We start from the raw sequence: 23,803 nt of genomic DNA on the forward strand, positions 1-23,803 counted from the left end.
TAAAACCGGCTATGGATAAAAAAAATTTTTTTTTTATTATGTCCTGATGTGCAAAACCTTTGAACTGAGCCTTGAATTTCCCTTAGTCACTGATCAGATGTATTTTTGCCACTTAAGTGTTAGAAAAGTGAAACCTTATGTCAATAATAAAATTTAATATATTAGGAGTATATTAAATACCTTAAATTTTAGTTTTAGCTCTGGACTATAGATACAACAATATATGTATCACCTGGTTTCAGGTCCCTTAACACAATATCGAGAGAAGAAAACCCAAGAAGCAACAGCAAAATATTACAAACTATCTTTATTCTACATTTTTATGTAATTTACTTCAATGTACAGTCTAAAGGATAATTTGTGGAAACACACAAAACACTGAAGAACATAAATTGATATGCATAAAAACAAAAGTTTACTAAAGGTTAGAAAATGAACAGTGGAGTTCTTGCACCTGTTAATACAGATGCATTCTGGGCATCAGAACACAAGATAAAAATCTTCTAAAGCACTGTAACCTATTCACCAGTCTTTAGTTAGTTCCAAGTCGTAGTGACAGGTTTATGAGATATTGTATAAAAATGAACAAAAAATGTTATATTTTTTTAAAGAAAATCATATGAAAAGGAAATGGCGAGGTCTATTTACAGTTCTGTAAACAGAGACCATTGGAAAACACTAGCTTAGAAAAGTAAAAATCCCATGATGCTGATGACAAGTAACAAATTATGATACTTAACATGCTAGTCACATTTCCCTTCATTTTAAGATTTTTTTTTTTTTTTTTTTTTGCAGGCTTACAGTTTGTTTTTTCTCTCTATCCTCTCTGTGTAAACTACACCGACAGCAGCCTCACATAGAAGTCAAACTGATGCTACCATAACGGCCACAGCGGAGCGGATACTGTTGTTATTTTCACATGAAATGATGCAAAGACAGTCACCTCTTCCACGCTGGCAATGCAGCTGCATCATGTAGCATATCCAGTTATTCTATGTTCAAGAAACAAACATCAGAACATAAAATATAAATATTTCACTTGTAAAAAAAAAACAAACAAACAAAAAAACAAAGCCTAAACAGCTGTAATATGTTCATATATGTTCAACATGGTTTTATCCAACGCATTAAGCACATTCACCACTACTCACTCCACATCAAGCCAAACCAAAAATCATTCCAAAAACTAAACGGCATGTTCCTTCCCTTTTTGTGGCCTAAATCAAAAGGCCGATCCAACACACTGAAGACAGAAGAGGTCGAGACTTACTTTAAAAAGGTGAGGCAGCTTAACGTTGTTTTTAGTGGATGGTAGGAAAAGGGGGAGAAAAAAAAAGTTGCTGTTTGAAAAAAATAATATGAGGCAGCACTCTACCTTGTGTATGAACACTGATGCCACTGATATCTGCATTAAAGATCCTGAAAACTTTTCCCATCACCTTTTCTTGATGATCAGCAGAGTCCAGTATGAACAAAATCTGCACAGTTTTAATAATTTAATGGAAGATTTTTTTTTTGGCGGGTAGTTTGGTCATTAGGTAAGTTTGCGTGTGCATTTTAAATGAATCTGATTGGTGCCATTGGAGAGGGGCTCAAACTTCAAGCAGAAGTGTCACGTTTTGTTTCCATTGTCACATTTTCCTTTTATCATAACCCCTACTAAACCACCTCAACCAAAGTTTTCAAAATTAAATAAAATAAAACTTTTGATATTGATTCAAAAATTGTTTTTCCATTTAGGATTTAAAAAAAAAAAAAAAAAAAAACTAAGCAGAAAAGTCCACAGCTATGGACTAAGCTATGAAGTCTATAACAAGCTTCATAGCAATCACACAGTGACTGCATAAATGCAACCTGTCTCCAAACATTTGTGGTCCAACGTGGACTGAAGGTATTCAAATAACTAGAGTCAACATGTTGCAATCAATCTGAGCGCATCTCTTTCCAAGACGCGACTCAGCTGGTTACCAGCTGGTTGTATTCTGGTTAAATTCCCATAAAACAGGCAAGGTTTAGGTCATTTTGCAGTTCAATCGCTATCCAGCAGCAACTATGCCACCATTTGTGGAAGAATTTCTGAATTTCTATGAGGCGCTGACTGGACTCTGAATGCAAGTAGTTAATATGAATTTCTGTGTATGTAAACAGAAAACAAATTTGCAACAGATTTGTGATTTTGCAAATTCATCACCATAACGTCAAAGACAGACTGACCCCATTTTGCTGTTGCAAACTGATAACAGGTTGACTCCTTTTGCTATTTTATCGCCATCTTAACACAAAACACACTTTGAAGAGGGCAACTGACTGTGACTGGTTGCAGACATAATTTCCATAATTGAAGAAATCATTTCAAAGGCAACAATTTGGAAGTTAATTGCACACGGTCACAATCATTTTGGTCGTGCCACATCATATTATGCGTAATAGAAGTCGTATAAGACGAAGTGTGTAAGGTGTTTTAGAATAAGTTTTCAGGAGCTTTAAGTTTAACAAGCTTGTATTTTGTTGCAACGATCAGAGCAAATGCAAAATCAAGCATTTAATGTTGGAGCACTTCACTCATTTCTGACCTGTGAACACGATCTACAACACATAGTAGTGTTAAGAAGCCCGCTAGCAAAATACTGTAAACACAGTTCATATTTCATCCTATGAATGGCATGCTAATACTGGACCTGTGGATAAAAGTCAGCTAAAACTCATTAGACCTTTTCAATTAAGTTTTTTGTCGAAAACACTACTTTCATTACATGCCGAATCCACTTTCATGCTCTTTCCTTTTTTACACACTTTGCAAAATAACAAACTTGAAGACCTTGTACTGTACACCCCCCTTACCAAAAAAGAAAAAAAATCTGATAAATGAAATACTCACGTTATACTTCCAAAACAATCAAGCTGACAAATACTGCATAACAGCCCGCTCATGGTGTTGAACGATTAACTCATCTCATTTACCTTACAGGTATTTATAGAAACAGTACTGTGTTTCGGGGTAGTCATAGAGACTAAGGATAAAATATAGATACTCTGTCCTCTTTGTTGCTTGGTAACAAAGCATCAATTCAATAGCCTCCATTGTGTACGCCTAACCAAACTCCAAACAAGTCAAAAAAGATATTCATCTGGGTATCGAGTGGTGCGAGCTTGTGCTTCAGTTTTGTCCAACATCTTCTTTGCTTACCGTCACTCAGGATGCTAAAGTATGAATGAGTCTACCGTGACAGAAACACACACAGAAATACTCTCACATACAAGTTACAGCTCTATAAAGACAAGCAAATAAAACAAAATGGATAAAAAAAAAATTGAATGTTGTTCCCATGTTGCATATAAAAATGTTTAATGTCTGCACTGATTTTTCGGCACTTACGCTGAAAAGTGTTTTGCCCGTGACTGCAATGTGCATATTCTGTCAGTTTGTGTTACACTTCAAACTACAGTAGAAAGTCCAAACTTGGTGGATTAAACCGTAAACATGACCAAAACTAAGTGATCCACCAGCAGGACTTAAAACTCAGCTTATAAAAAGATAAAGAAACGTGGTGTGTGATGTCTGTTTGAGTGTGTGTGCTCTGTCTGTCTGCTGGGAGAATTATACAGAAATCAAATGAATTTACAAATCAAGAAGTTTGTGTTTGTTTTCTTTTTTAACTAAGCTCATACAGGTTTTGTTTAGAGGACCGAGCATGCAGTCTTCTGACAGTCATATGATCTCTCTTGCTACTGGTCCTTTACACTTATCCTCAGAAATTTGAAGAATGTGTACGTGTGTGAGCGTGTGTGATCACACCTATGCACACTGGAGATGTTTTCCCCTCTCTGCCTCGCTTTGAAAGCAATCACTACTTGACTCTACTAGGAAAGATAAGAAGGCAGGAACGGGAACATGGCTCCCCTCTAAAGGTCCTATTATATTACTCTTCTTCTTCTTCCTCCTCCTCCTCATCATCATCCTCATCGTGACAGTGAGTGATCTCCTGGGGAGTCTGAGGGAACAGGTTGGGTGGCTTGATCTCGCTGAATGAGCGGGTCAGCTGGTTGCGCTTGCACTCTAGCTCTTTGCAGTCGCTGCAGTGGGTGCGGTTGCGGGTAGCCAGCGGGGACTCTGTGTCGATGTCCACGTGGGTGTGTTCAACTGTTGACTCATGGGGCATCTGGAAGAGGAGAAATAAGACAAATTGCTAAGCGATAGAATATGACTGGTCATATGCTCTTGACTAATTCACCAAGCTGTATACAGCATTTTTTACACAACAAGAACACAGTTAACCTTTGAAATGTTTTACGAACAATGACAGATCAGAACAGACAATAGTGAAGTGTGGCAATGTGTCTGCATCTTAAGGGTGCGTGGTTTCATTCAATTCCCCCACTTTACATTCAGATACTCACTAGTATGTGTGACGCTCTGAAGAGGTAGCTGAAGGGGTAATACAGCAGGTTAATGAAGGAGGCTGCATACAGGTCGGCGTAACGCATCACTTGTGAGGCAAAGAGAGTCTGTCTGGAGCCACTGCGGAACAGGCTACCCATCATGCCATAGCACATGTCCATGTCATGTGTCACTTTCTATAAAACAAGAAGAAAAAGAGAAACTGGTAAGCCTTCAAAATCACGTCAAAAAAGAGGGACACTGATTCATTAACCCTGGAAAGTACGGTTAATAAATTATTTGGGATGTTGTATTTGTTCAGTGAAACAGCTGAATCTGCATCTTTTTCCGACAGCCTATGAGAGACAAACACCGACTGAAAGGGCTCTTTGATGAGGCGGTTTAATGATTAGTCTCTATGAAACAAACAGCACTAAAACCACATAAGCAGCACATCTGTTGTCATAGCAGCAGAGGTCATTAAGGGTGTACCTTGATTCTCCTCTGGATAGTGCTGATATCTGGCCTTTCATTACTGCTGCTATCCAGATGCCTGAGAAGGAAGCAGGAGAAAAACGATGAGGACTGGGTGGGGGTGTGGATACTGATATCAGCCTCCTGAAAGATGATGAGTCAAAGAGGTGGCGTAACAGAGAATTGCGCCAGGCTATAAATAACGTCAGTGAACCTGCTTATCAGGTGCACACTTTGACACTTTAGACTTTACCCTATTGGCCCTGTGGGTTTCTGTTAAATATGCAGTATCCACACATGCATGCAAACAGACACTGTTACAGCCGAGAGCAAAGAGCAGCAGAATGGGAACCTGGGGGTGGGGGGGTGGGGGGGGAATGAGGCTAAAGGTCACAGTTCTTACTTGTAGAGTTCTGCCAAGAAAACATCCAGGCCCTGGAGTTCCTCGAATAATGCTGGAAAACAGAGGGAGAGCGTGAATCTCTCTCTCTTCAGCACATTTGAGTACATGTACAGTTGCTGTACAAATGTTTGAAATTTTGAGAATGTATCCTTTGAGAGTGAGATCATTTACAGGTTTTTGTTTTGCACTTATAGATGTAGTTTTTGCACAACATTTTACATTTCAGATTGCTATTAAAGATCAAGTCCTTTCTGAGACTGAGAAAACATGCAGTCAAACTAGCCCTCCCACATGTCTGCACACTATGTGTTATTATGAGTGAAGTTCTTTCTAGACTCACAGCTCTTGTCGGTCCACACGTGAAGCTCCTGGGCCAGCTCAGGTATAACCAGGAATGTTCTCCAGCCTTGACGTTTCTTGGATTTGAGGATATCTCCAAAAATATGGTCCCCGATGTATACTATGTCCTTTCCCTTGGCCCCCAGCAAGTCACACACAATGTCTGAAGAGCCTGAATGACAGTAGCGTGTTACCAACTATGTATGCATTCTTAAGGTCCACGAATGACAGATGAATAAAGCCTAGCTCAAAGAATGAATGATGAAACAAATAAAGCCTTACCTCCAGAGTAGACTATCCCATGTTGCAGTGGTCCTGTGTAGGTTCCTATCTTTAGACGTCCTGTTGTCTGAAATGAAGAAAATAAATAAGTCACTAAAAAGTGGGTCTGAATAACCTAAGTGAAGTGAGTGACTGTTTTTGAATCATTCTGCAATTGCTCCATCTTCCTGAAAACAATCATTTAATTACTTATGCACTGATGGCATATTTTTAGGGCCTTTACCTCTGCGTTTTTCTGGCATAAATTCATGCTTAAATTTACATAATATTATGCTTTTTAAATCATTGTGATCATTGCCTTCCCATTAATATATATGTACCAAAATAATTGACATACAGATTTTGTCTAATTCGACCCTAGAATGGATCCCAGGTTGAGCCAGTGACTAAATCAAAAATGCAAACTACGCTCGAACGACTATCTAACAAAAAATTCACTCATGCACTCTACACTGTTTTCAGTAAGCTGGCCCTCAGTTTGAAACAACTGGTGTGTTTTTGGAAAACAAAACGAAGAAATCCTGAGCAGCCCTGACTGAACAGCAAATAAGGGACAGACTGTAAGCCACAACATAACACATGCCAGCTAGGGTTCACTTATAATGTCTTCTCTGGCCAGAACTCTCTCTTCTGATTTTGCTTACTGTGTCCACTTGTCTGAGCACTGTACCCTCTGCGAAGAACAGCGGTTTCCTGGCATCCACCAGGATCAGATCAAAGTAGGACTGCCAGGGCCGGTGCGGGGTGCCAGGCTGGGGTGGATGGAAACACACAAACATGAGTACAAAGATAAAACCATGATGTACATTTATGTTTGACAATAATAAAAAAAATAGAAATAGAAAAAATATGTTTTACCTTTGGGCCATGAGGGAAGTCGAACAAATAGGTCATGATTTTCTGTAACACAACACAACGTCTCTAAGTCTGATGTGACACATACTTTGTTCATAAGCGAATACACGTGTTACCGACAAACTGGTAGAAAACTAATAAAAGGATCTCGGCATTAACTTACTGGCATCTAAGTCTTTCACTGTTATTGCATTACTGTTTTCCCTAATCAGTAAGTTTCCACCATAACTACACACACACACACACACACACACACTTACATCAGTGTATTTGTAGTCACTGTTGGTTGCCAAGAAAACCTTGGATACTTCATTCATTCGGCTGAGAAGAAGAGGCAGCTTTCCCTGGTGGGAACAGAGAAGAAGAAAAGAAAGAGAAAGAATGAAGCTCTAAGCATCTTTACAAACCAGCCTCTTCACAGACTACAAGAGTGTGAGACACTGTGTGTGTTTTCTCTGCAGCAGTGCACTCAGTGAATACAAACTACTTACATCTTTCACTACATACTTCTCCAAGTTCTCCACAGTCTTCTCCTTCAGCGTACCCTGCAATGTGAGACAAAGGGGTTAGCAAAATCATCAATAACTATAGATATCAGTGAATAATGCTGGATTTCCAAAAACGCTGATATAAATTCTTAAAATGACAAGTAAACCTAGCTCCTTTGTTTAAAATTGCATTAACATTGGTATAATCTTTCTATCCATTATCATTATGCAATAATGCAACATTTCAAAAGTTTAATCATTAGCTTTAAGACATCACTGAAACGTGCTTACACATCTTGAACTCACTCCCTTTTCAGCGGATGCTCAGGGTGATGTTCAATTTTAGCACACGAAATTAAAACAGCTTTCTAGTGTCAAACTCTAAAGAAAAGATCACTATACACAATAAAGATCAGACATTCTAGTGAAGTAACATTTTAAAGTACAGCTGTATGGTTAATAGCAGTTTGGAAGCAGTAATTGGTGACGACTGCTGCAGAACCTTTGGGACCTTGTGTTGTTTAGTTGTGGCATAATCAGTGGTAGTGTTTCAAGAGTATCTCTAATTCTTCTGTAAACAACTTCTCTTTTTGCAAAGCTTTAAAAATTGGTTTACAGTCTAGGACAAATATGCATGGTTTAACTGCAGTTTATTTTGGAAACAGGTTTTAGTACTTTTTAACTGAATATAAGAAGACATAGTTGACAGAATTTTAACTGTGAGTTTGTGTTAGTATGTTAGTGCAGACTGAAACATATGTGTACAGAAAATATATGCCTGCATATGAACGATATGATGAATGGCATTATTATTAAGACAGTCTCAAAATTTCCTGTATACGTCGTCTTCACAAATACATATCAGATAAAAACTGGGAGACATTATCCTGATGTTCTTAAGTAAATATTACAAACTTAACTGGATTCTGTCAAGAGACTCGATTCAGACATCGTATGAGCAAAATTTTACTTGGCTTGTTGGTGGCTGCCTTCTGTTATCACATTATGTTATATTTGGCCAGAATAAATAAGGAAGGTAGGACTTCCACCAAGACAGAGGAAGGGGTATCACAGAGATGTCAAAAGTATGAGAGGTTGTGATGATATAACATGCCAGTATGTTTATTTCAATTAAATTATTCTTTGCAAATAATAACTTGTCCTCAAGATATAATTTATGCACTCTATTTCATCACATGATCTAGTTTTAGTTCCAACAAATCAGATTAAATCTTAGTGGTTGCATGTGTTTTACCTTGAAATGGACCCAGTCAACAGCATCCCGGACATCCTGGAACATGCTTTTAAAGGACATGAAGAGGTCGCCATCTTTGAAGCCAGTTTCACAGCTGGGGGAGGGGAGCAAAGACACACACGTACACAGCCGTCGGACAGGCCATAGTTTTATAGAAGGTTTTCAAAAACATGACATTTGTTTTTTGTTTGCTTTTAAATGGGATAGCCTTCCCTTGTTGGAGGGGTCCCCAGCCAAACAGGAAAACATTCTCCCCCTAAAAGACCAACAACCAGGTTTCAGAGGACAAAGGACATGCAACCATTCCAGATTACATTCTCAAAAAAAAATTACAGGCCATTAAATCTCCTTACTTTAACAGTCAGAGGATTATCTTGTTGTTATATCAGGATTTCATTCTCTGCAAATAGTTAGTAATTGTTTTTATTCCTATCTGAATTTGATAAGAATCCATACTTTTTCACAATTGGTAGAACAGATTAATAGATATAGTAATTGTAATCGAAACGAAGGGTTATTTGACTGAACTCCCATTGGATTAACAATAGAATTAGACGAGATTAGCAGCTGAGACACCTGAACCCTCCCATGCGTTAGGGCTTGCTCTTGACCCTTTGTGGCTTGCAACTGTCATGGTCTCATCATGCGGCGCCCAGAAACTTGTTGCAGGCCAGATAAAGCAGAGAAAGGTTTTCTTACCTGTCATATCTATCACAGTTGGTGAAGAAATCCACAAGGCAAGCAAAAAGGTAGGTCTCTGTGAAGGAAACAGGAAGATTGGAAGATAATGTCAAGAACCTCAGTGAAATTATTTGCCGCCCCAGCCTTCCAGATTTAGATTCTGTTGTACACATTCTTCTGTATGGGAAAGTTCTTCCCACCACCACCACCACAATACGCCAATTTTTATCATCGGACTTAAACACTGGTCTTATTGTTAAGCCCACCAGAGACTTGACTTTATTTAGCAGCTAAGGAAATAGAGAGTCAGTCTGTAAGGTATGATCCATTTTATCCAGCTTCACATTAAGCCGCCAGAATCACCAGCAAGGCCAGAAGCATCATCCATGACCAATCCTCCCTTAACATGACCTTTTCCATTCTTTTCCCATTGGGCAAAACCATTACTAGCTGAACATATTTAGGGATAATACTTAACTCCAAGCTATTAGGCTCTTGAAGATGCATTGAAGCTCTTATTAATTCACTTTACCTACATCAGCTTGTGCTCATATACGGTAATCGAAATGCATTGGGCAGTAAAATGTGTATGTATGTATCATGCATTTGCAATATTAACTGTACTACTTGCACTATGGAGTGTTCCCTTCTGCAATCTGGACTATATCCTGTTGCACTAAAAATCACTTTAAAGGTAGATACACTGAGCTACTATGGGCTGATCTGTTACATGCACTTGTATTTTGTATCACGTTGTGCGGTGCTGTGTGTTGTGGGATGTGTCTTGTTTTATATGTGAGCACACCATAACAATTCCTATCAGTTGTTTTGTTGAAATGGCTACAATAAGCTTGAACTTAAACCCACCTGGCAGATTGAAGAGGGTGTTGAGGATATAGAAACGCTCTGTATCATCTCTCTGGATAAACTTGTTGGGGTAACGTTCACGGATCTCTGGGCTGGAAAAAGCAAAAAAGCACAAAAGAGAATAAAATGTTTTATCAAATGTTTATATTTATGATGCTTGCTTGTATGCAGAGATCTGTGCATTTTGAGGGGGAATGTTGAAAATACCTACCCTCGCAGGAAGTTGAATCCATGGACACAGACCAGGATATTACCGTAAGCATCAACCTTCAACAAGTTTCCATACATGGTATCAAACACAAGGCCTCTGAAAAAAGGAGCAGAGGGATGCATGATTTTGCAATGCACGAGTAAAACAGCCTTTCTAACTTTCTAACAATCATATCACTTGGCACTTAAACTCCTGTCACTTGTTATCTTTTACTACAAAATAAATACAGTGACACTGAACTTTGCACAGGTGATGGGGTTTTTCATACTATTACTTGGCTAAGATAGATATCTCAGCTAAAAGGTTATCTGGACTACAAAGTTTAGAGATTAGGCAACAGAAACAGCAGTTGGTCAATAATCTGATGGCCACGATCAGCCTCATGATGTCTGTGCAGAGAGATGGGATTGGTCTCACCTGGTGGGAAATGATGGGTCATAGACGAAGCTCAGGAGCTCCTGAGGATAACCGATGGACACTAGCCGTTCCACTGTCAGCTCAAAGCCTAATGATTCATATTCAGGTGACTTATACACTACAAGGGAAACACATACACATTAGTTTAGTAAATAATGCCAGCTGCCCATAAAAGTGTCCTGTAGACACTTTAAAAACTGAAATGTTACATGAAAGTAGTTAATATTTTATAAATACATACATATAGAATCAAACAAATGATTGGTTATCAATATAACAGATTTTAAATCAGATGTTTAAAAACTTTTTCCCCTGTTTATTTGAATTTGTATTTATTACCTTTTGTAGGATAACTACTTTAATATTGACGGTGATGCTGTACTGAAATGGTATCGATCTGAAAAGCTGACTCAAAATTATACAAACAATGTTGTATTTAAAAACCCCAGAAGCATAGCCTGTGGGGTGATTCGATGGCAAACAATGGTTAATGAGGTGATATGCATTTTGTTGCACTTACTCAAGTTACACAACAAATAAGTTTGAGTTTTCAAAGGCCACCTTATCCATTTGAGATCATCTTGTCTGTATTTTGTCAACAACATGTTTTCACCCTACTGGAACATCCCCTCACACCCAATGCCCTTCTCAGTCCTAGCTACCAACACAGACCAGGATGTTCTGCATGTAAATCCACAAAGAAAGAGGATCAGGCGGGCAAATGAAAAATCACTTGATGTAAAGCAGTGGCTTTAATGAGCCCAACTGACGAGCCCCTAACCCGTCACTGCCAGTGGTAGATATTTACCCCAGGCTAAACGAAAAGCGAGACAGGAGTGGGCTCTGGAAATTAAAACATACAGTGATGCAAGGCTAAAAAAAGACTGGCAGAGGATTAAAATGCTTTCTGACAGGGGGAAAGAATATGTCAGATGTTATAAATATAAAACAGAATGCACTGGTGTTAATGCTTGCTTTCTATACCCCCAGTGGGGTGGTGGAAGGCCCCTCAAGGGTTTGAAATATTGGCTGATGATACTTAGAGAAGAGTTAGTTGGAGGGAACAGCACTGTAGGTCAAGCAGGAAAACATCTGTGTCCTACTCTGGAAAACATGTGTGTATACACAAGTCCTGGGTTATACAGAGAGATGATAAGTACACAGAGAAGTACAGGAAAAGCCTGGGTTCAGTAAAGCTCTGTTCTTTTGTTGACACCTTTACTCTGTAAGCATGAATTCAATCCAATTTCATTTAAACAGCGCCAAATCACAACAATAGTCGCCTCAAGGCGCTTTATATTGTAAAGTAAAGACCCTACAATAATGCAAAGAAAACAAAGAAAACCCCAACAATCATATGATGTAACTGCATGAGGCAGTTTCTGCATTTTAATCACGTAACCTCTTGTAGTTCACCCCCTGCTGTGTTCTCCCAGTAAACAGGGTTTGGGCCCTCTGCCCAGAGCAGCAGCAGCATACACCAATATAACTGCATTCCCCCCTCCTCTTTGCTTACTTGTAATATTCCTCATGAGTTGCTACAAAGAAGCCTATTTTAAAACCTGTTTCCCCTATGTCACCCTCTTCACTTGAGGTCACTGGGAGCCTCTCTTTACATGTTGTCTTTTGGAAATTAGTACATCCCACACATAAAATAGAACAAATCAAATCTCATTACGAGTTTGTCAAGCTGGAAAACCGAATCAGGAAAATGGTTTGATATATAATAATTATTCTAGACAATTTTAAAACCTATGGGACAGCTAAAACTCCCTACTACAGAAAGTTAATATTAGGTCAAAAGCCACTAAAGTTCCCCCAGTAATTGGCTTAAAATGTCATTTTGTCCATAATGTTACTGTTTAATGAAAGTGCACCAGCCAGAGTTAAGTTTGGAATGAACCATGGTTAGGTATTTTATGTTAAAAGCCCTTTACATCAAATCTTCGAACTGTGAACTGTTGATAGACTATCGTAGAACTGTATTTCATGAAAGCCACACCCAAGACTACATAATGCAACATAAAGCTGCATGTTTTAGTAAATGAGACATCTGAGATGCTCATGTTTACTGCATTTTTTGTAAACAGGAAGTTGGGTTATTGTTGTTTGCTGTGTCCTTGACTCTCTCCCCCTGTGGTGGGAACTTCAGAGATCTGTTTCCCTTTTTATCCCCAATGGGACTGATGCCAGATAATTATACTCCCACTGCTGAGCAGCAACGTATGTCTCCAGAGTTTATAGGCCAGGCCACCACAGGCCTAGATGTAACGTAGACCTCTTGCATACAAGATAAACAACCAGCAGAAAGCCCTTCTGCTGATAGGCCCTCATCTCCAAATCAGATATAGTGTGTCGTACAAGGAGACTCTATCTGACCCATTTCACACAGCAATAATTTAACTTGTGTCTTAATATTTGCACAGAATAAAGTGGAAATGTAGGCCTCTGTGACAAATTTGCAACACTATGAAGCATATTGTGGGAAAAATTAGAAAGCTTAAACATTGCCTCAGGGGCACACATTCCAGCCAAAAGTCTGTGAGAAAACTAGGACAAACCTGCTTGTATCTCTCACTGCAATCTGGGCCTAAAACTGTGTTTGAGCAACTTTCTGCAGGGTGTTACGTGTTCCCTTTAGGAGCAGAAGAACAGATGACGCAATGTTGTCTCAACCAATGCTAATTCAGTTTACAAAGTCTTACGAAATGTATGATATTTGCAATTTGTTTGCACTAAAGCTTTAGAATAGAACAAACTTTTCACCTCTTCTTATCCTCGTGTTGAGCAAAATGGCACAAAATGTCTCATTCTGGAAGTCACTGTACGTCATTACACTGATGCATGACGACAATGCATTATGAGATTGTCTATAACAATCTAAAATACTTATGCTGATATTAAAAACAAGCCCTGAAATCACATTTTCTTTGACCGTCTTTATTCCAAGAGCTATAGACAGTCATATGAACACAAATACTTTAATTTTTGGTTAATTAGTTCGTTTACATTGCATTTCTTTTATAGTCTGTGCTCTTCTCAAACGTTTGAAAGGGATAACAGGAGCACAGCTGGTAGCAGGCGATGGTGAGGTCTCCAAGAACCAATCGTAATTTCTCAATATCTGAATTAAAATGGAATTCCCCTGTTGCTGGCATAGTGAAATTTGATTACACAGCAAGCTTTATGAATGGATTAGATTGTTGCTTCTTTTTTGAATACATTTAAATGTATCAAAAATGCTTTGACATCTGAAACCAAGGTCACAAGAACTTTAAAGGCACCTTAATAGTTTTTTTCCTTCGCATTCCTAGCAATATTTCCTTTCCAAACTTTACCTTTTTTATTCGATACATAAGATGTGATTTTTCTGAGCTTTTTAAGGTATTTTAGTATGTCACTGTAAGCACAAGGATTAATCCAGAAAAACAGAGACAATTATCTTCATGAATCAGGACATGGAGTGCATTTCCTGCTTCAATCACAATCGCATACCAAAGTAAAGAAAAAGTTAACTTATTAAAATGTTTTATAATATGACCGTTATCTTCAGCTTAAATTCACTATGCAGATCTGCAATATATGCTGAATACACACAATAGTAGTCTTTGCACAGTGTGATATATGCTAAACTGATTACAGTTGACAGGGACTGTGTTTAAAATTCACCCAAAGCCTCACACAATCTCCGAAGATAAGCAAAATCATTACATTAGGTTTTGCATACGTTCAATTAACTTAAGGGTTTTCCCCAAAACCCACTATTTTTTTCAAAATGCTTAATGACTGCGAAAAGAATTACTGAAAAACTGCTCTTGGTTTCTCTGAGTTTTAGACTTTCTTGCTCTGTTTGGAAACACTCGACACACCATAGACATGCCACAATGAAGGCAGTGAACTCAATAAAAAACACAACTCTTTAATCATGTTGACAACTGCTCCCATCCACTCCCAATATGTTACACTCAGCCACCACGCTTGTTATGCAAAGAGTACATATTTGAGAACTGCTAGCTTAGAATAGCAAAATATCTTCAAATCTTACAGATTCTTGCCAACTTATCTACAAGCTGAGACAGGAGCCCCTCATCTCTGTGGGAGCAGCACTGTAGGCAACATCATCAGAAGTGGACAGTGGAGATTGAAATAGCAACTGATGTTTAGTTTTGTCATACTTTCTAAACTATAATCTGTGTTTTCATTTGTTCATGTGTACCAAAATTTCCTGACAGATATTATTGAGTTTTTATATAGTGATTTAAAAAAATAAATTATGTTTCTGCTTTAAATCTCTATTTTTATAATCCCAATCTTTCTTCCTTACCTTTTTCCATAAACATTGCACGCAAAAAGCAAGTAATATTTGAAATGTACATATTTAAGGCGTGCTGCACATCTGAACCGCCTTCTATCACATAGCGTTGCATGTGATTAAGCAACAGTCAATCTGAGGAAGCAGTTCTGTGATCAAAATGTGAATACTCTCCAAAGATACACGATAGCCACCCTTCAAGCAAACATTAACACTTGGTTATGAGCTCCCATAAAGAGAGTCATGTCAACAGCTGAGCATCTGTAAAATCTCTTATACCCCGAATGGTGATAGGGGTCCAGAGTCAAAGAAGAACTACAAGTGACTCTTGTTCTCAGGGGAGCCGTCATTGCTGAACTCAACAAACAAACGTGACCTGTTTTTCAAAGTCAGGGAAGATTTATTTTTAGATGTGTAGAGACCGAAAACTGGAGCTGAGTCACAGAACAAAGTGGCATGAAAAATCAGGATATTTTTAGCCAGGTTGCTAGCCACTAGGAAAAAGAACATACACAATTAAGTCTGTGTTACAGAGAGCTACTGCTGGCTTAACATTTCGTTATCCTAGTGTTATGGCATACTCAGTGTATCACTATCATTGACCTAAATAATACTTTATGAACAACAAGCTGTGGTTCAGGGGCAATGGTAGGGTACCCAAATATAGAGCTGAAAAGACAGGGATACTATAGACTTCAACATCTACACCAAACATGAGGTCACAGCACATTTAACAGCTAGAGAGTTTTTTTCAGCTTCTAAAGGCACATAAATAAATGTGCTCTCAAAATCTAAATTTAACGTGACAACCACAAAGTTGGTTTCCCTTTCAGTCAATGCCACTCCAAGACACTTTTATAGATTCATTACATAACGTTTATCAAGATAGGAATGGTCATTTTGACAAGACTGTATTGTTGATGACAGCACAGACGAGCCATGTAAACTGAGAATGTGCTATACAACACTCCAGCCAACTTGGCCTGCATACCAAAACCCTAAAAAGTGCAGATTAATTAGATCAATAAATTGATCGATTGTTTATTAAATCTAAAACACTTTTGGACCGTATATAATAAATGTCTCTTAAAAACTGGCAAATTTAGACTTAAAAAGAAGTAAAAATAAAAAAAAAAGATCAAAATCATAAAAATAATTATAATCTGACTGTGACTTTGTCATTGGGTCTCTTCTTTTCAGCTGTTATGTTGTAGAGTTAATGGTATGCTTGGGATCATTGTCCTCTTGCATGACCCAGTTTCGACCATGCTTTAGCTGTCTAACAGATAGCATCATCTTTGACTCAGGTATACAGAGTAGTTCATGGTCAGCTCAGTGACTGCATGGTAACCAGGTCCTACAGTTGCAAAAAACAAACAAACAAAACCCCCCAAATTATCACCTCTTCACTACTGTTCTTGACAGTTGGTATAAAGTGTTTGTGCTGATATGCTGTACTTGGTATTCAAACTGTGCATTATAGTCAAAGAGCTCCACTTTGGTGTCATCTGTTCAAATGTCATTGTTCTAGAAGTCTTGTGTTGATTTTCTGTTTGTTTGGGGTTTTTTGGGGTTTGTTTGGGTTTTTTTTTTTTTTTTAATTTGGTTTTAAAATTTTCTTTCCATTGTCAGAACTTGGGGTAAATTTGTGGGGTCCTCTCCTGGGAAAACTGTGACATTGTGATAACACATCTCAATTGTTCAATCCAGAAAACTGCCAAAACGTCTGCTTTTACAGAGGTGGTCCCACTTGCTGATGATCAATTAATCAACTGTATCCGATTAGCACCTGGACGCTATTTACAGTCTTAAGTCCAGGAACCATTTAGGGTATAATTTGTTATAATAGGACTGCATAGTACTGTGAAATCTCTTTTTCAAATGATAAATAGGCATTTTTTTTCCCTCCAATCACTCACTTCATTAGTTAACTGATTATCCAAACTCTGATCTGATTATGACTGATTGTAATTGATTGTGTGATTGTGTATTTAGCTTACCTGCTAAAGTGTAATCCATATCAAAGCCAAAGCACTTAATCTTCTCCATTGCCAAGCTTCTGTTGACAAAGATTCTGGGGGGAAAAGGTTTTTGTAAATTTTATGTAATCATCCGCAACAAATTATGACTCATAGCAGTTGCCCCAAGTGAGAAAAAGAAGAATGTTATCCCACATATACATATCCAACAACTATCATTTTTTCTTCCAAGTACAACTTTTAAATTTTTATCAAAAGGTACATCTATAGATTTACATTTTATCAAGTCAGGTAATTTAGACTCAGTGCATTTCACTGTGCATGCATAGACTGAGGTGTTAAAATAACTGTGAAAATCAAATCTAGAAAAATACATAAAGCAAATGTAAAAAACACAAAAATAAGAGTGTAACTCTTATTTTTGCATTCTTTTGTACAGTTATGATTACAAACCTCGGTGTCACCTCTATGAGCTTGCAGTTTGAGTTTGTTTGCCAAAAAAAAAAAAAAAAGACTACACCAAATAAACAATGATATAGGTGATTTATAGATTTGACTGAAAGCTATAGCCCTATTCTTTCAGATTTTCTGTACAGTCTCATTACTTCAAATTATTCTATCCACATAAATCATAAAATGAAAATATGATAAGTTCTAACATGGACAAATCTTGTTTACTGTTGGGTGTCCTTGAGTGTCTAATCTAAAGGTCAGAAAAAAAAGATGAAGTTACTACCACTACTACTACTACTACTCCAAATTTGGCAATTACCACACAGTGTAAAAGAATAAATTCTGTTATTGTGTTAGGTACAGCGCCTTAAGAAGCCAAAAGGCAGCTTATGACAAGTACTTAAGAAGAGCTTACCAAGTCATTTCAGCCTTATTAAACACCAATATATAACACATAATTAACTACACTTTAGGTGCTGTAATGAAAATGAGAACTAAATATCCATTTCAGATCACTTCATCTTTGTATGTACTGGAAATACCATGCGAGGATGATGGTTCTTTGATACTTTCATTATTACAAGTTGTTTGTTTCTCTAGAGCGTATTTTATGAGATCTACTTGCTGGCATGTTCCTTAACGATAATAGTAAATTAATACACATAATTAGTTCTGATAATATCTTAAAATACTTTAATATAAAGTGGCCACGATGAAAACCAGCGCTTCGTAGACACAGAAAATCCAGCCACACACTGTCTGCGTAACTCTGACTGCTAGCACAGACCTACATAACTTATCTTCTACAGCTGTGACATAGTTGAAATTCTATACAAGTCAATATTTAATCATACAAGAACCGAAATATGTATCAGACCAACAGAAAAATCAAGAATGACACTAAATTAAAAACAAGGGTGAACTGATACACAAGTCTAAAACTGCAAGGCATCTAATCTTCTCATTTTTCTGTGACAATGGTCTATTTATCTTCACCAACGTCTAAATCAGTTGTGAAATACCTGGCAGCGGCTCCATAGTGAACAAGTTCCCATTTAGAGCAAAGTCCACGACACGACTGGCAATGCATTCTGTGTGAAATTAAACCTCGGTTTGACTCTCCGGTGGTCTGACACTGCTCCAGCAACGCAGGGCAACACTGGACCCACAAACAAAGCCCCCCTCCCTCTCTCTCTTTGCTGTCTTGCCATTCAGAAATTTTCTGACTTGTTGCAAAAATGATTGTGGCCATTCTGCGTCATTCTCTGTTGTTGTGTGCTGTCAGTCAGGGTTGTTGTGAACCATGATGTTTGTGGGCCCTCAAAGACATCTAGAACAATCACAAGTCGGGTAGAATCAAGCACGCCAGTGCCACAAGCTACAGCTGCTTCCCATTACTCACATCTGGTTGAATATACACATTTGTCGTTGGCCTACAACTACTGGTTATTTTTTTAATTCATTTTTGTGGCCGTGAAAACTGCCAGTTGTGATTTTCGACAGAAAATTACCTCTTCAAATATCCTTAGACTTCTTTATTCAAATAAAAATTTAATTAAATATGTTTATGCTGTAACTGTTAACAAAGTTAATAGTACTTTTTACTTTCTTTCTTTTTTTAATGTAAATCCTTTCTTACAAATAAATAAATTTTGTAGATGAAATTAAGCGCTACTGAATCTCAAACTGATCACCTGTAAAAAACAAAAAAAACAAAAACTGATTTGCAAATTCAGGTTAACGACCTTTTAAACTTGAAAAACGTGTACTCAAATATCAAAATGCTATATCAAATTTGATCATCTATATTTATTTTATATATTTAGTTGCTTATAAAAAATGAGCCTATTCTGGCCTTATTTTGACATTTAACATTTAACACTGGCTCATCAAAATAGGATGTGCTCCTCATCAGCCAAAACAAATACAGTCAACATTTCACAGGGATGAACAAAGGATTTAATGTTTAAATCTTTTCTATTTCTGTTTTGCTGGTGCCATTATGATGTAACCTCTTGCCAGATGCCTGTGGGAGGGGTAGTAAAGAACGGCCATAAATGATAAAGCGTGCCCCTCCTAAGATCAATTACTGTAGTCAGCCTTGACTTTGGCCCTGCTGACATCAGTATTGCTTCAAATAGCACCTACAAGTGAATCCCTTAATAACTTTTACTCCATCTGAGCGCAGCTGAAGAACAATCAGCCAGATTTTTTCCACTGCGCTCTAATCTCATGCAGACAGTGACTCGAACGTTTATCTGCACTGGGCAGAGCCATCAGCCCCCTGCAATGTGATATACACAGTGTGCACTGTTTCGGCTGAGCTCTTACTTTGTTGGAAAGGCCTTTCTGAGTCTGTAAGATAAACAAAAGGTCATGCTTAAATCAGTAATGATTTCACTGACCAAGAACTTCTGTCACATTGTTTCAAAGAGCACCTTTGAACTTTCACTTAGCACTGCATGTGTAACCCTTTGCTGGTTCATGAACTGGTTGATTTATTCCCCAGCAGCACATGCAGAACAAACAAATGAGTGATGGTTTCATAAACCTTGTGAGCACTGCATATTATATTATAGCATGGAAGAAAAGCAGTACCCATTGTAAACATGCCTTAGAGTTAAACATTGAAAAGAAACACTCATTTTATTGCTCTGACAGGGAATAAACCCCTGATTATGTCAGTATAACTGAACGGACTTTACTACAAGCAGGTAAAGGAACAAGGATGTTTATAAGTGAAAAGATATATTAATGGTCAATAAAGCTACTTACTATAAAGTCAAAGCCATAAAATCCCTGCAAAACCAACTACATGTTTAATATGCTGAGCATATCTGGATCTGGAGTCGTCCATTTAGCCCGTGGGTCTTGTCATTCTGCTGATGTTTCATGAGTGAAAAATTTTGCATAACAGCTACAAAGACCACACCCCAGTCACAATCAATTCTATGAAACATCTAAGGAAGGCAGCACAGCCTGCTTCACAGTCGAAGTGACAAAGAGACGTAGCCTAGTACATGCTGAGCACCAATAGCAGACTACAAGTAAAATAAGACGGGAATTAAACTGGAAAACACAGCACGCTAACAGGATAATCACAGATATAATCACAGATTAGTCAGTCACTCTGTTATAATGACAATAAGTGATACACAATGTAAAATCTAAGAAACGCACTTTAGTATATTTTTAAAATGTATGACATGCTTTGCCATGGTGAAATAAATAGTAACAAGCTACTGTCATAAACTGTTGGGGAATCCAAAGACCACCCAACACAACTCAACTGGTTAAGTCATGATTTGAGTTATCGTTGTTATAGTTACTTAAAATAACTATATGTTACTGTTGGTGTAAAAAATAAATTAGTCAATCAATCAATTCTTAACAGAAATACAAAAAACCCCAAATACATTTAAAAAAAAAAAACCTTAACGAAACAATGTTTCTTACTAAAGGGAAAAACATCATTACAAAGTAAAGACACAGAGGCAATACCTTTAGTTTTAGTTTCAAATTCCTAAACACATTAAGTATGAGGCAGCAGTGTGAACTGAGTCTGGCACATGTACATAGATGTGAGTCAAATCCTAATAACTGATCTGAACTTTATAAATTTGTCCTTTAAAAGCAGACCTACATTATAATAACCAAAGACTAGAACTAACACTGAAACTGAGAAAAATAAAACAAAACAAAACTAAACATTTCCAAGCAATAAAAGCTAAGCTGAAACAAACAAACACACTCGTGAAACAAAGGAAATTTAACTCAATTTCTTTGACTACTCGCTGATGACAAATTGGAAATAAAAAGGAAACAAAAAACACAAATATAAGCTGTCCGAAATTAATAATGGTAGTTTCTTTAGTGTCCTGATGTCTGCATCACAGAGCGGCCCTGGATTCCTTTGTGGTTCTGTATATAACTATGCAATTCATTCTGTAAACGCCTCTGTGGTGGGTGGCCATACAATCCATCATTTTAACAAACAGAAACTGCATATTATTAGTTTTCATATTACAGAATGGACGTCCACAATATTTTATTATTACCTGCAGATTTAACCTCTGAATGAAAGCTGAATTATGAGCACTATTAATCCTTATATTACAAGCAGTATATTCTTTATGTTGCGCTGACAGCCCCAAATTACAAATGCTCAAATCTTCCTGAAAACTATCATTCATTTACTTTCATTTCTATTCATAAATCAAAATCATTAGTCCAGGAGTTTTATTTGTTTTTTCCACAGTAGTCTCTGTCTGGCTGCTTAATCTATGCTGTGAAATGTCAGTGTGTCCCTTGTGGATGTTTCATACCTGTGGTAGGGCTCCCTCCTGTACTTCTTCATTGTAAGGCCGTCCATGTTGGCGGGCAAGTCTGCATAGTTCTGCAGTCTGTCACTCCATGAAGTGGTCATCTTTCTAACTGTTCAGCCTCTGGAGAGACAAGAAGAAAGAGACACAGAAGGCCTAAATGTAAGTTGCTGAATATCCGTGTTGATCAGACAACAAAAGAGGGAAAAAACCCCCATTAGAAGCAGCAAAGTCTGTGGTGAATAGAAATTCAATCACACTTTGTCCTTTAGACTTTAGAAATGGGATTATGTGGATGAGCTAATCAAGTTCCAACCTGTAGAAATTGAGTGGTTTAAAACTTGGAAGGAGCCAAACCAATATCCTGATAGTTTGGTTATCATCGCCTAATTATGGTGTTTCCTGTGTAATTATCAAACTAGGATTAGATTACACAGTGGAGGGTGAGGACCTACTGTATGTAAAAGTTCAAGACAGATTAAAATGAGAGATAAAACAAAGACACGTGATACAATTTAACATGGGGATCATGGTAGTCAGAATATGAATGGGTCCTTATTTGGTTATAACATCAGATCGCAAGCAAAAAAGCTGAGACCTAAAAAAAGAGACATATGGGAAGTCTTGTGGATTTATGCTCCAGTGGAATGCAAGCCTAGTTTCTGGTTTTGTCTTTTAGCTTAAAAGGCCAGTGTTGTGTGTTTTTTTCCTCTTATGCTGACATGCTGTCATTCCTGTACTGTTGCTGGAGAGGCTGCAGGAAGGAAGGGTAGAGATCAGCTTTCTTCTTCTTAGTGCCAGCACAAAAGCAAATGAGAATCACATGCTGAGGCAAAGAACTGTCAACAGGGCCACAGACATAAAAAACAAACAAAAACCACTGCAATCAGTGTGCAGCTTCACAGAACACAAAACAAAAGCTTCAGCTGATTTCATCTGAAACCTTATTTTAACTGTTCGTATTTAAAAACAAGTATGGACACAACTGGTAGACAAATCACTTTTTTGTTATTTTACAGCTTGTTTGCTTTCTTAGCTCTATCTTAATTGCCCATGTTGTGAAATGGGTCCTATGGGGTCAGAAGGAAGCTCTGGCTTGCAAAAATCCACAGCTAAGCATTACGAAAACCTGCTCAACTCAACAGTACTGCAGACAGCAGCTGAAAAGCAAACATAACTTAGAGCAGGCTTTGTTTCCTCTGCTCAGTCTTGGAGAGAGAGCGTGGATCAACGAGTACTGCAACTGTACAGCGGGTGAAGCTAACTGTCACTTGTTTTTGGCGAAGAAATCACGCCAGCTCTTTCTTTAACTCCGCAGTCAGAGAAAACAACGGTGAATACTCACAGATTATCTGAACCTAATGTAAAAGTATCTCGACAAGCTAGAACATCTCGTTCGCGGGGTTACCGAACAACATCCCGTTATTTACCACCGGACTACGGGGCTAGCTAACACTCCGCTCAAACCGCCTCCGTCCAGCTCTTCTTTATCTGACATTGATGCGAAGGGCAGCCAGAGGTGGTCCAGGCACAGCTAACGCGTTAGCTGGCTTTGACACAAAAACACGAAGACTTGAAACTGTGGGAGCAGATTTCACTTTGTTCAGCTGCGGTTGGCGTTACTGTACTCACCTCTGAGTTCCTGAATAAAACAAATGCGCCGTCGGTTACTCTGAGCATGCGCCTTGAGCTGCGTGCAAGTCGCAGGAAAAAGTGTATATTCTGACAGAAAGCTGTGGGCGAAGCGGTGACGAGTACTCTGCAAAGCCAGGTATGTAATAGCTGTCCGTGCCCTGCCTGCTCCCTGCTGTCTCGCTCTCTGCTGCCAGCTGCTGTTATGAGACATTCAGAGGGCGGCGTTAAGTTCTGTCTATCACAGAGGGGCGGGACCATCAAGCGCCGTGGCACAAACACGTGACCCCACTTGAATTAGGCTTCACTTTATAACAAATTAATTAATTAATTTAGAAAAAAAATAATATAACATAACGATTCAATAATAATGATAATAATAATAATAATAATAATAATAATATAATAATAATAATAATAATAATAATAATAATAATAATAATAATAATAATAAT

The 23,803-nt window shown here is 37.9% G+C and overlaps 1 protein-coding gene across 2 annotated transcripts; it reads right to left on the reverse strand.

The window, feature by feature from the left end:
• Window positions 1–747: 747 nt before the first annotated feature.
• Window positions 748–23,564, reverse strand: nt5c2b (5'-nucleotidase, cytosolic IIb). 2 transcript variants are annotated; one of them, XM_005925013.3, is made up of 18 exons: window positions 23,349–23,564; window positions 21,720–21,839; window positions 16,963–17,036; window positions 10,651–10,768; window positions 10,234–10,329; window positions 10,023–10,114; window positions 9,174–9,231; window positions 8,475–8,568; window positions 7,223–7,276; window positions 6,992–7,075; window positions 6,735–6,776; window positions 6,521–6,628; window positions 5,877–5,943; window positions 5,596–5,766; window positions 5,256–5,307; window positions 4,871–4,931; window positions 4,399–4,575; window positions 748–4,160 (listed from the first exon to the last, which is right to left on the reverse strand). In XM_005925013.3, the coding sequence occupies exons 2-18, from the start codon at window positions 21,818–21,820 to the stop codon at window positions 3,921–3,923; spliced, it is 1,689 nt and encodes a 562-aa protein (XP_005925075.1). In that variant the 5' UTR covers window positions 21,821–21,839; window positions 23,349–23,564; the 3' UTR covers window positions 748–3,920. The 2 variants fall into 2 exon arrangements, with proteins under 2 accessions (XP_005925075.1, XP_042077534.1); XM_042221600.1 differs by lacking the exons at window positions 21,720–21,839; window positions 23,349–23,564 and adding an exon at window positions 18,417–21,710.
• Between the last annotated feature and the right edge of the window lie 239 nt (window positions 23,565–23,803).

This window comes from Haplochromis burtoni, unplaced genomic scaffold, assembly GCF_018398535.1.
Source record: "Haplochromis burtoni strain Fernald_Lab_line unplaced genomic scaffold, NCSU_Asbu1 Contig_70, whole genome shotgun sequence".
Lineage (NCBI taxonomy): Eukaryota > Metazoa > Chordata > Actinopteri > Cichliformes > Cichlidae > Haplochromis > Haplochromis burtoni.